Source organism: Natator depressus, chromosome 14, assembly GCF_965152275.1.
Source record: "Natator depressus isolate rNatDep1 chromosome 14, rNatDep2.hap1, whole genome shotgun sequence".
In the NCBI taxonomy this organism is placed as follows: Eukaryota; Metazoa; Chordata; order Testudines; family Cheloniidae; genus Natator; species Natator depressus.
Window position 1 is genome coordinate 42,214,027 of NC_134247.1, and position 13,590 is coordinate 42,227,616.

Consider the following 13,590-nt stretch of genomic DNA (forward strand, 5'->3'; position numbering starts at 1 on the left):
CCTTCACCAATCCTTTGCTGTATCCACTTGTCTCTAGATGTCTATTGAGATTGTAAATTTTGAGAAGCGGAGGCTGTCTTTTCCTGACATGTTTGTACTAAGAGCTTAACACACTGGGGCTCGAGTTGGGCTGGTCAAAACAATTTCCCTCAAAACTTTTTTAATATATTATTTTCAATATCAGAATGTGTCTAATTTAACTGAAAAAAATTCAATTTCCAATCAGGAAACTGAAACAAAAAAAATTAGACAAATTTTTTAAAAAAATTGTTGTCAAACTTTTGGTTTTTTGTTTGTTTGTTTGTTTGTTTTTCAGCAGTTTTTGGCTGAGAATTTTTGGTTGCTGAAAAACAAAACAAAACAAAAAGAAAAATCTGGGGGGAAATGGGAGATAAAAAGCCAACATTTTCCATGGGGATTTTTTGTGTGATCTAGCCCCTGGGACTTCTATGGGCTATTATAATAGAGTATACAGAATTATAATATACTAGTTTTGTCTCTTTCACCTGTTCCAGCCACCAGATGCTCAGCCACCTAACCTGGAGAAAGAAATGATTAAAACTATGGGACCCTATAAAAGGGTAAGTTCCCATGTGGAACTTTTTCTTCCAATCCCCCTCAAAAAAAAAACCCCAAACCCCTTTAATTACGTTCCAGCTAAAGCTTCTACATTCATATCAAAATAAGACCCACCACAAAAATACAAATAGAAACATTATAAACTAAGGAAATCACAAGCTACGATCACACAAACAGCCATTTCTCTCTCTCTCTCTCACACACACACATAACATTGAATAGAAACTCTCTATATTGAATAGAAACAGCACCCAAAACACCTTGACGCTGATGCCCTAGTTCCAGTAAACATTGACGTGCTGTTTTAAATACCAGCATTCAGAGAAATGTCCACTGAGCCCTCTCTCTTCAAGGCTACCACTTCCTTTCTCCTCCAGGGCTGGAGTTGATCCCAGGACTACTTCTTCTACCAGCTGAATAGTGTATTTAAAATGTGTCATTTCTCCTCTGGACTGTAGAGGACTCTGTATCCCCGCTCACAGGCACAGTCTCCTCCATTCTCCCTGTCTGTGTGCGGCTGGAGAGCTGGGCGTGATGTCAACGCAGGGGACTGAATATAGTGGCTTCCTCATCTTCCCTTTCCTGCTTTGTTTCTGCTCTGAAAGCAGCCCCAGCAGGGAAGCGGGGATGGAAGAGCAGCTTCCAGAAAAGCTTCCACTGTAGGGAGCTGCGGTTAAATTATGGAAATAGTGAGGTTTGAACCTGAGTCCTTCAACTCTAAAAGCACCAGCCGATAACACTGGGTACTAAAGGACTAGGCTTATTAATGGGTGTAGTACATAGACCAGTGACTAGAGGGAGATGAAGACCAACTGTCTTCAAAGGAGGTGCTGTCATCATCATGAATAAGTTGCAATATGAACAAGAGGCTGCTAGGCAGCTCTCTAACTCGACATTCTATAGGCCATTATCCTCTGATCCCACTGAGGATTACCAAAAGAAACTACACCATCTGCTCAAGAAACTCCCTGAAAAAGCCCAGGAACAGATCTGTGCAGACACATGCCTAGAACCTCGACCAGATCTTGGGAGACAGACAAGTCCTCGCTTACAGACAGCCCCCCAACCTGAAGCAAATACTCTCCAGCAACCACACACCACACAACAAAAACACTAACCCAGGAACCTATCCTTGCAACAAAGTTCAATTCCAACTCTGTCCACATATTTATTCAAGTGACACACATCATAGGACCTAATCACATCAGGGGCTCGTTCACCTGCACATCTACCAATGTGATGTATGCCATCATGTGCCAGCAATGCCCCTCTGCCATGTACATTGGCCAAACTGGACAGCCTCTATGTAAAAGAATAAATGGACACAAATCTGACATCAGGAATCATAAAATTCAAAAACCAGTAGGAGAACACTTCAACCTCTCTGGCCACTCAGCGAAAGACTTAAGGGTGGCAATTTTGCAACAGAAAAGCTTCAAAAACAGACTCCAAGGAGAAACTGCTGAGCTTGAATTAATTTGCAAACTAGATACGATTAACTTGGGTTTGAATAGAGACTGGGAGTGGCTGGGTCATTACACACATTGAATCTATTTCCTCATGTTAAGTATCCTCACACCTTCTTGTCAACTGTCTAAATGGGCCATCTTGATTATCATTACAAAAGTTTTTTTCCCTGTTGATAATAGCTCATCTTAATTAATTAGCCTCTTACCGTTTGTATGGCAACTTCCACCTTCTCTGTATGTGTATATATATATATATATATATATATATATATATCTTCTTACTATATGTTCCATTCTATGCATCCAATGAAGTGGGCTGTAGCCCACGAAAGCTTATGCTCTAATACATTTGTTAGTCTCTAAGGTGCCACAAGTCCTCCTGTTCTTTTTGCGGATTCAGACTAACACAGCTGTTACTCTGAAACCTGTCTTAACATGAGTCACAAAAAACTTGCCCAGTGGCATAGAAGGCAGCTCCTTGGTATCCAAGACTAAGGGCTTGTCTACGCTGGGAAGTAGCCTGAACAACTATTCCATAGTAGCTCCTTGTGTAGACGCTCTAATTGTGGACTACAGCCTTGCCCACTCTTGCAGTGGTGCATAGGGTATGTGTATCTGCACTCCATATTGAAAGACCAGTTACATCCACACTCACTGCTGTGTGTAACTATGCATTGGCCAAGACAGCAGCCATCCCACCAGTGCCCTTGTATGTCTCTCTGTCATTGAGACAGACCATGGTAGTCTCTCACTGTCACAAAGCCAGGGGGAATCTGGCTGTGCGGGGACAGGGAATGAGTAGGGGAATTCCCCAAGAGGCAGCAAGATTCAGATGCCTTCACGGCTGAGCTCACTTGGGGACAGTCAAGAGTCTCTTGAGTTTCTCCTATATATAATTGCCTCATTATAATTGAGAAATGGGCCCTTCCTAGTCCCTTAGTGCCTAGACTCTATGGTTTATGTCTACACTGTGATAAAAACCCACAATGCCAAGTCTCAGAACCCGGGTTAATTGACACACGCTTGAGCTGCGGGGCTAAAACTGCAACCTAGATATGTGGGACCAGGCTCTGAGACCCTCCCCTCTTGTGGGAGCTCAGAGCTCAAGCTCTAGCCCAAGCCCATATGTCTACAATGCAATTGTTTAGCCCTGCAAGCCTCAGTCAGCCGACCCAGGCCGGCTGTGCTGCGTGTCTTTTACGGCAGTGTAGACGTACGGTATGCCTGGGAAACTGGTCATTAAAAGGGGTCTTATAACACATTCTGGTTTGCTGTGTGGGACGCCTTTTGAGGTCAGTGTATTAATGGAAGCAGAAGGTTGGTTTCCGCATTTATTTTTAATCCACAGCAGATGCTTGAAAGCCTCTGTCCAGGCTTTTTTCTTTTTTTTTCTTTTTCCCCACAGACCAATCGAATGTGTGATAGAAAGACTAAAGTACATGAAGAACACAGGACAAATACCATCGACCCATCATACCTTGTGGTTTCTGCTTAAGCAATTAGGCAAAGGACCCAACAGCTGGTGTGGTGCATACACCAGAAATAATGGGAACAACATGAAACAAAAGTGAAGTGAGTGAGATACAACAGAATAAAAACATGCTCTGTGTGCATCTCACTCCAGATTTATTTCGTGGGGGAATTGTGTTTAAAATGTGTCATATTTGTTCTTTGTGTAAGTCACTTTCCCCTGCTTTTCTGTATTGGATAGAAATACCCCTGATTTTGCAGAACCTACCACTCACTTTATTGGATCTCAATCATTTCCAAGAAAGTTTCTGAGAGAGAGAGAAAAACAGAGTTCTAAACCTGGGTATTTCCAAACACTTTGAAATGAAAATAACTTGGAAATTTCATTTTTACGCAACTCCCCACCCCCCACCCCCCATTTTTTGTCTAATTCTAATCCCTGGGGGGCCCCTAAAACACAGGAAAAGACGCTCCAAATGAGGGAGATTCGGTGTTATCCTTTGACATCTCTCAGAGGACAATTGGTCCCTGCCCTCAAACTGGTAAAAGCTCCCAGGGAAAGTATGTGGCACTAGGGACAGGAAAAACTAGCAGGGCTAGAGAGATGCAATTGTTCCTCCCAGATAAGGTATTGTTGCACTGGGAACTGGATCCTAGAAGGAAACTAGATGCAAATATGTTGTATCATCTTATAAACTGGGCCTACGGCTGCTGTCCCCAATCAGCCATCCCTGTTTATTTGGCCTGTCTATGCAATACAGTCTCTGTCTTTACCAGGGTTTTTTATAGGTTTTTAATGAGAATCACAATGTTCTTGAGATGATTTTTACTAGGGTTGGTCAAATATTTCCATCAAAACCTCTTTTCACTGGAAAATTGGATTTTTGATGAAATTCACTCTTTTTTTCTTGCACAAAATGGCTGCTTGCTTTCCTCATATTTACTTTATTTATTTATTTATTTATTTATTGTCACCCCAAATCGAAACTTTTCCAGTTTGCAGCAATGCTGCTAGCCAAAATCCTGTGTGGTTTGGTGCATTTTTCAGCAGAAATGTTTTGCTGTCTGGTGAGTTTTCTGGTTTTCATGGGGATTTTTTTGTTGTTGTTTTTACAAAAAGGCAACATTCTCCACTCAGAACGTAGGCAACCTCCCCCCTTTTCTGTGTAAAATTAACCCAAGTGGAGGGGGAAGGGGAACAAACAAATAAACAAAAAGCCACACTTCTTGACCAACTCTATTTTCTACCCTTCAGTGAATGATCCTTAGCTGCCCCTTCACAATCACTATTCTCTGGCTATACAATAGCCCAGGGGTTCTCAAACTTCATTGCACCACGACCCCCTTCTGACAACAAAAATTACTACAGGACTCCATGAGTGGGGCCACAGCTTGAGCCTGCCTGAGCCCTACCACCCCAGGTGGGGGAGTGGAACTGTAAGGATAAGGCCTTTTCCTGTAGCCATATTGCAAAAAGAAAAGGAGGACTAGTGGCACCTGAGAGACTAATCAATTTATTTGAACATAAGCTTCCGTGAGCCACAGCTCACTTCATCGGATGCCATATTGTTTGGCCTATAGCCTTATCGTTAGGCTGAAAGCCTACTGCCTTTGTCTGCAGCCAGATTAAAAGAGCAGCCGCCATTAGCTGAGAAGCAGGAAGTCACATCCTCTCATTCCATATAAATTAGATTAAAACAACGTAATATCAGGTTGTTAAGAAGGAGATCCTGTCCCAATGGCACCCACTATCACCAGATAAAGAAACAGATCTTAAGATGGTTAAAGAAAACTTAGTTTGATGGCATCCTGTCTGGCAAGAGACCACTTATCAGTAGTTGTGGTTGGGAAATCCTCATTTCTGTATTGTTTTGTCATTATGGTCCCCACTTCCCTATTGTTTGTCTGTATGATCTCTGTCTGGTCCTTTGATTGTTTCTGTCTGCCATATAATTAGTTTTGCTAGGTGTAAATTAATTAAGGTTTTGGGTTATGATTGGTTGGAGAATTTTGTTAGGATTGGTTAGTAAAATTTTAGTAAAATGATTGGTTGAGGTACAGCTAAGCAGGACTCAAGTTTCACTATAAAAACTGGGGTCCAAAAGGAAGTTCTTTGGGGAACCAACTCCAGGACACAGTCCCAAAGATCAGAGCTGCCAGACCTCAACACTTTGGCAATGACACCGTTCAGAAACTGGAGTCCCCCAGATGGACCTGATCCCGACTGGCCATCAAGAAAAGTTCATCTGCCTTACTGGGAGTGGTGTGCACTGCAGGTGTAGCATTGTATTCTGGTTTTGGTAATTGTTAATAAATAGATGTTAAGTAGGATATTACTGTGTAAGACGCTTTCACTGGTAAAAGACCCCGTAAGCCCACAAAAGATTAAGCCTGGGGCCCAGAGGGAACTGGTGTCTGCCCGGAGCCCGGAGGGAATGGGTGCTTAAATTGACAGGGTTACGCCAGAGCCCTAGGAACTGGGTAAGGGTGGGTGCCCTAGAGCATACGGTTACGCCTGAGCCCTAGGAACGGGATAAAAATGAATGCCTAAATTAAGAGGGTTACACCTTGAACCCTAGGAACTAGGTAAAGGTGGAAGCCTTGAGCCCTGGAACTGGGTAAAGGTGGGTGCCCTAGAGCGAGCAAGTGACAGAGAATTTTGTGCGGGTAACAAAGCCAAAGCCCCACCGTCCAAGGGCTTCAGTCCCAGGCAGGGGGCCTGTAACCTAAGCCCCGCCACCCAGAGCGGAAGCGCTCAGCTTGGGCTTTGGCCCCAGTACCCAGCAAGTCTAAGCCAGCCCTGGCAACCCCACTAAAATGGGATTATGACCCACTTTGGGGTCCCAACCCGACCCACAGTTTGAGAAGCACTGCAATAGCGTGGAGATTTTCCCTAGTAGGAACATTCTCTGTGGGGATGCGGGGAAGCCTAGAGTTGTGTCTTGGAGTCAGTCTACACTAGATCTGGTATTTGCTATGCCTGCACCATCACGAGCATGTGTTATGGCTCACAAGTGATGGCGCACAAGTGTTGCCAACCTGGTAGCAATTGCACTCGCTTAGAGTGTGTCTCCCTACCCTACATCAGGTCATTGTGCCATTTAATTGATAAGATCCAGCACCTGTGATGATCAGTGGAAAGACTCACTGTTGATTTCAATGGGCCATCAACACTTTGCTTCCAAGGGTCAATGGCCAATGGACCTCTCAGGCAAAGCAAGGAATTTGCATTCTGATCTGCATGGAGGGATTTCCTCAGGGTCAGATGCATCCCAGTGATAACACCATTGGCTGCCGAGGAGTTATGCCACGGGCGAATGTGCCTTTTCCAACTTCGGGGAACGCACGCACTTTCATGATAATATCTAGCTCTTATGTAGCACTTTGCAAAGGAGGTTATTAGCATCATTGCTGTTTGACATGTGTGGAAGCTGAGGCAGGAAGGTCATCTGGAAGCAGAGCTGGGACTACAGCCCAGGTCTCCTGAGGCCCAGTCTAGTGATCTCTCAATGAGGCCCCCCTACCTCATGGGGTATTCTTGTTTGAGTCATCCAAAGTCTCTAACTCTGACCTACAGACTGATTAAAATAGACACAATGCAATCAGCCAAAGGACATGCACAAGACCATTCCAGGAAACCTTGGGTCAAGGCTCAGTTCATTTCTGTGAAGAGGAGATTGGAACTGAACTTCACAGAAGGAGTTCTGCCTTCGGTGAATCAAGGAAAATACTCCAACAGGAGGCTGTTTCACCCAGCTGTCTAGATTGTACATAGGCGCGGGATTTGGGGTGCAGGGGTTTTACATGGGGCTCCGCTCCCGAATCCCATGCAGGGTCCCAGCTGCTGGCCCCACAGCCGGGCTCCACTTCTGGCCCCCATGTGGGGTCCTGGCTGCTGGCCCTGCTCCCGAGGCTCTGGTCCCAGTCCCGAATGCTGGCTCCCAACCCCGCGCCTGGGGTCCTGCTTGTCAGCCCTGTGCCCAGGGTCCTGCTGCTGGCCCAGTGCCTGCCCTCAGCTGTGGCCCCATCCATGTCCCACCCTTCCAGAGAAATGACTCTGCTCTCAGCCCCAGCTCTGTGGATAGGGGACAGACAGGGGAAAGGGGGATGGCTTTCAGCACCCCCGCTATTAAATGTATTCCAGCACCACTGGGACTGTGTATGAAATCTGGTGTTTACAAACCATGAGCACAAATTCTGCTGAGTCTGCATCACCCAGTGCTCAGAGGCACCAGGCAGAAACACCTCCTCCCCTGAGCGCAGAGAGATCTTTCGCCAGAAAAACTTCAGCTCAAACAGGCGTGCGGGGAATCCTGTCGAACTGGACATATATTTTGTTTCGCAATCTGGGAGAGAGCTGGGAATAGAGGGTTTGTGAGGCTAGGTATATAAGCCAGTTGCAAACCAGCGCCCTTGAGAAGGCTATCGGGGAGTTTCGGAGAAGTAGCTGCAGACCCTGTGCTTGGAGGTAAGGGATCTGGTGGGCTGTGTGTTTGGTCAATTTGTTACTGCTTTGTGAGGGTTCCTTTGACTCGGCTGTACAGCCTCTGATCAGAGCAGACGTCTGGTTTGTCTCTAACAGGGATTACAATCTGTCTGCTCAGGATGGGTTTGTGAAGTCTCTGAATGCTGATTCCTGCTTTTTAACAAGAGTGTACTTTATTTTTTTTTTATTTTCTGGGAAGAGGATCAAATAATAGAACTGCCTGGAAATTGGGATGTTTGTTTTCTCCACAGAAAATTTTGACTTAAAAGAAAATGAAAACCTGATTTATTTTTCAGTTTTCAGACACACACCAAAAATATTCAGCCAAAAGCTGCCAACACTTGAAAAAGTTTTGCTCCAGAACTGCCACACACAAAAATCAGCCCCAAACTGCCAAATTCTCATTTTTTTTGGCTCAAAATTATGAAAAAAAATTTTTTTTCATGTAAATAATGAAAAAAATTGCCTCGAAGAAGCTGCAAATAAACAAAGAGGCTGTGGAAGCTCTGAGTTCTTAGCATCTCTGGCCATCAAGTCTTGTACGTCTGTGTGGACCGTGGCCACTTCAGTGTGTGTTGTGTGAAGAGCCTCAGTCCCACCATTCAAATGAAAGCTGTGGTGGTTTGCTTTTCTTCTACCCTGGCTGGTCTCAAGAAGTCCCTTCTTCTGCCACCTACCCTGCTATTGAGAGGATATGACTTTCCAGGGACTACTAAACAAAATCATCTGGTCATGTTTTGAAAAATGATACCCAACCCTTAAGTGCAGTTAGGGCTAATGGAAATCTACAGAAAATATTTTCCTCTGCTAAGTGCGGGGCTCAGGGGTGGCCGGTGACCCAGCCGTTGGGAGAGGCTAGCCCCTGGCCCCGCCCCTAGTGCCTGAGGCTCCTCCCCTTCTGCCACCCCTCCCCCTCCCTTTTGCTCCCCACCACTGCCCCTGGCCCCAGCGCTGGGCGGCCAGGGGGCAAGGTTCCAGCTCTGGTGTGGAAAGTGGCCAGCCCCGGAGCGCCGGGCAGCTGGGCAGCACGGCCCCAGCACCAGCCACTCTAAGTCCCTGTGGGAGGCAGGCCAGCCAATCTGGGCCAGGGCAGAGCGCTGAGAACAGCAGGAGGGGGCCTGGCTTGGAGGCAGAGCCTGGGCGGGGGCCACGCTAGGCTGTTTGGGGAGGCACCGCCTCCCCCTGCCTATGATACCTGCCGCCCACGGCAGAGTGTGTTGTCCTGAAATGCTGGGTTGTGAAACAGAGAGACGTGGTGGGGGAGGTAATATCTTTGATTGGAGCAACTTCTGATGGTGAGAGAGACAAGCTTGCAAGCTATACAGGGCTTTCTTTGGACGTTGGCCCAATCAATTCCACCTTGTCTCTCTAATATCCTGAGACCAGCCCGGCTACAACAATGCTGCAAAGAACAGGTAATGGATTGTCTAGGGACTTCAAGGAATCATAAATTTTGAGGGGGAAGGCACGGTTAGACCGTCCGTATCATCTTCCCAGGGCTAGGGCACGATCATAGGTGGTGGGTATAATAGGCCAGGAGAGGCTAAGCCATGTCTGTGCTCCACCTCTTCCCCTCCCTGCTCCACCCTGTCCCCGAGGCCCCACCACTGCCTGGGGAGTCCCTCCTCTCCTCCACTCCACCCCCACTCTGGAGGTCCCGGCCCTGTCCCTCCTTTCCGCCACCCTTCCCCCACAAGACCCCTCCCGCCCACTTCTCCCCTCCGCACCCCGCCATGCCTCCACAGAGGAGAGGGTGGAGGAGAGGAGGGACACGGCCACTGGTGGGGTGGGGATTGAGCAGTGCTTGGGGTAGAGTGTGGGCAGGGCCGTGGGTGGAAGAGGTGGGACAGGGAGCCAGCCTTCCTCAGGGGAAGTTTCACCTGCTACCCATGGACAAGATTTCTCCCTGCAGGCCATTTTCTAGGTTTTTGTCCAGTCTTGTGTCCACACTCCAAAGTGATGGAGCAGCCACTCCTGGAAGTTCTCTTGGGAGACGATTCCACAGCCTGATACTTTCCCATCTCACAATCTGGACGTTGTCCAATATTCAGCCTGAACTTGACCATGTTCATGTTCCTCCCTGGATCTTCCTCTGCAACCCCCTGTCTCACCCTTACTAATTCCTCTCCTGATGGCACCCCCAGTCACACTCAAGCTTACACCAACCCCGCCGCGCTTGCACACCAAGGCAAAGACCAAGGATAAAGCTTGTTAGGATTGAACAATCAGATGAAGAGGTATTATCAATCTCTGGGTTTGGTTGGTTAGTTGGTTGGTTTGTTTTTATCTCTAGCAGTCAGACGGGAAGTTTCAGGCAGAGATGACTCTTGCTCCCGATCCAAAACTCATCCATGCGACTTTCCCTAAGAGAAGTGAGCTTCTGGAGGAATTCAGAGGTAATCAATCCATCCTAACCCTGAGCCTAAAACACTCCATGGTGTGATGCTTTCTCACAGCCACTGGAGGTGCCGATGAGTTTCCTGGTGCACTCCAGTGACTGAGGAAGCTTTTGCATGGGTGGTGGATAGCATAAACTGAGGAAGGCTGTGCCTCCCCAAACAGCCTTGCATGGCCCGCCCATGCTCCTCCCTGAAGCCGGTGCACTGGGGCTGGGGGCACACAGGGGTGTGTGTGTGTGTGTGTGCCCACTCTGGGCTCCAGCGGGTGAGAGGGGGCAGAAAAGGAGGGGCGGGGCCTTGGGCAGAGGGGAAGGGCCCCATGCTGTTAAGTAGAGATGACTGGAAAATTGGAGACGACCCCCGCCCCTGCGCGGAAAAATGTTACCTTTCTTAAAAGCCAGCAAACAAACAACAACCTGGAAAGCAACATTTCTGGGCTGGGGGAAGGTGGAAGGGAGAGTGAAAATGGAAGAAGTTTTGGCCTACGGCGGAAAAATAATCAATCTGGGCTGTTTTTTTTTTTGCACGGATGTGTGTTGTTTAGTTTTCCAATGAAAAAATAGCAATTAAAAAAAAATAAATCAAGGAAAGCAGAACCTTTCCGTTTCAACAAACCCCACAATTGCCACTGGAACAGTTTCAGTGGAAGGAACACTTTTGACCAGCCCCACCACTAAGGGGCTACAGGAGCGGATGCCCTTTCCCCGGTACGCTGGTGGTTGAGGAGTCTCCTAAAGCAATTCCTCGAGGATGACAGTTCCCAGGCACTCCCAGCTGGGATGCAGGTGGTGAGCACCCCAAATGCTGTGGCTGTTGAGCCTAGATACATGAGGAACGCATGAAGCTCTGGTTGCTGGCAATATTGGCCAGATGCCCTCTCAGCTCTAGATACTTGGAGCACTGCCCAGGGATGGTCTACGGGAGAGAAGCCCAGCATCTGTAGATCTTTCGGACCCCATGTGCTGTACACAGCCAGATCTAACGCTCTGATTCTCTCTCACCCCTCTCAGAGGATGTGATTCTGGATCCTGACACCGCGAACCCGTGGCTCATCGTGTCTGCGGACGGGAAATCTGTGCGATCAGGAGAGATACCACAAGAGTTCTTGCCTGAGAATCCCAAAAGATTTGATCTTGCTCCCTGTGTACTGGGCGCCCAGGGGTTCACTTCAGGAAGACATTACTGGGAGGTGGAGTTTGGGGATCAGAGGGAGTGGGCCGTGGGGGTTGCCAGAGAGTCCGTGAAGAGGAAGGAATGGCTCACTCTTAGCCCTGAGGATGGGATCTGGTCTCAAGGGCGCTGGTGGCTTCGGAGGGAGGCATTCGGCTCCTCTGAGACCCTCCAACCCCATAGTGGGAGGCCTGGGATGATCGGGGTTTGTCTGGATTATGAAGGGGGGTGGGTGGCATTTTATGAAGATGACCGTACGACTATAATGTTGGCCTCCTTCGACGGGGAAAAAATTCTCCCCTTCTTCTACTTGGGCGGAGGGGTCCACCTCACACTGATCCCTTGAGGCACGGGGGGGAAACATCCCACTGGGACCCCCCCCCATGAAATGTGCCCCTCTTTCTAGCCATTTCCTGCACCGCCTCCCCGAGCCTCTGCAGCCTTGTCTACATGCAGGCTTTGCACCAGGGTTTGATTTAATTTGAACCTGGAGCAAACACCAGTCTGGATGATCTTAATTTGGTTTAAGAGCGGTGTGGCTCAATTTTAAGCGTTGCCAGCACACGTGGTTTTCTTGTGAGTGTCATGATATTTGGTGGTTTTTTTCTTGTGATTCCATCCGGATCTGCGCTCTTATTAAATCAGTCCATTAAAATAATAATAGTGATGGTAATTATTAATTAACCGTTAATAACACAAACAGAAGAAGAAGATTAATTCAATACCTAAAAGAAGTTTTCAGCCCTCCGAGTTGCAGAGGAAAGATTGAAAATGTGACTCCTAAAGGCTCCAACAAATTAAAACATTTATTACTGTAATATCTTTGCATCAAAGGGTCATTTTCTAATCTGGGTCTGTATAGCACCTTGCACAACATGGTCCTGATCCATGACTAGCTGCTACAACAATCTTTTTTTAAAATCTCCTGATTTTTGAGGAGCCCTGACTCATCATTTTTGAACACTGGGGGTTGGCAAGACTGGCTTTAGCTTAAACTTACTCCTAATTGCCTTTAAAAGGATCGTTTGTCTTGATTTAAGAGGGTCCGCGCAGGCATTTGAAGGGGTTTAACTACATGCGGCTTAAATCCCAGGTGTCGTTAAACAGGTGCAGTGTTGCACGGAGACAAGCCCTTCAGGAATGTCTATGCCCCATTGTGGATCATCCCAGCCTGGGTCAAGGGTCTCGGGCTAGCGCGAGGGCTCCAAAACGTCGTGCGTAGACGTTGCAGCTCAGGTCTGAAGCCTGGGGAGGAGGAGGGGCTTCAGAGCCCAAGCCTCAATTTCAAAGCCCCGTCCACACAGCACCGTTCAGAGCACTAGCACCAGCCCCGTGAGCTTGAGTCTCTCACTCCCTTGGGCTCCAAAATGCAGTGCAGATCTACCCTTCGTTTCTAGCTTTGATGAGCCTGGAAGACTCCCTAGTTCACTCAGAGCTTCGTCTTGTCCTCTTCCTAACCTCCTAGACCCAGATTCTCAGTAGGAGATAGGTACCTAAATAGCTTTGAGGAAGTGAAACTCTCTCCCTAGTCTCTGTGGTCATGCTCCCGCGGAGACTCTCCTAGCAGCATAGGGTATGTCTACACAGCAATTAAAAAGCCACGGCAGAGAGTCCGGAGCCCAGATCAGCTGATTCATGCTCGCGGGGCTCTGGCTATGGAGCTAAAAATATCGGTATAGACTTCCGTGCTCCAGCTTGAGGCAGGGCACTCAAACCCCACAAGGCGGGAGGGTCTCAGAGCTCAGACTCCAGCCCGAGCCCAGAAGTCCACATAGCAATGAAACAGTCCGGTAGACTGCGTCCCGCAAGACCAAGTCGGCTGGCATGGGCCAGCCATGGGTGTCTGGTTGCTGTGTAGACATACATATGGTCTATTCTCTCTGCTCTGTGACAGAAAGGGAACGAGACATGAGGCATATGAGAATGATGCTCCAGGCCCATCATGGGCTGGCCCTTCCTCATCTCCATCCCTGTTTTATTCAAGTTAAGAAACAAGCCAATGGCTCGGGTGGGGACT

General features: G+C 47.7%; 1 protein-coding gene across 2 annotated transcripts; it reads left to right on the forward strand.

Moving 5' to 3' along the window:
* The first annotated feature begins 551 nt into the window (after nucleotides 1-551).
* Nucleotides 552-11,919, forward strand: LOC141998555 (vespryn-21-like). 2 transcript variants are annotated; one of them, XM_074971423.1, is made up of 3 exons: nucleotides 552-581; nucleotides 10,298-10,400; nucleotides 11,414-11,919. In XM_074971423.1, the coding sequence occupies exons 1-3, from the start codon at nucleotides 552-554 to the stop codon at nucleotides 11,917-11,919; spliced, it is 639 nt and encodes a 212-aa protein (XP_074827524.1). The 2 variants fall into 2 exon arrangements, with proteins under 2 accessions (XP_074827524.1, XP_074827525.1); XM_074971424.1 differs by lacking the exon at nucleotides 552-581 and adding an exon at nucleotides 7,806-7,986.
* Nucleotides 11,920-13,590: the final 1,671 nt, after the last annotated feature.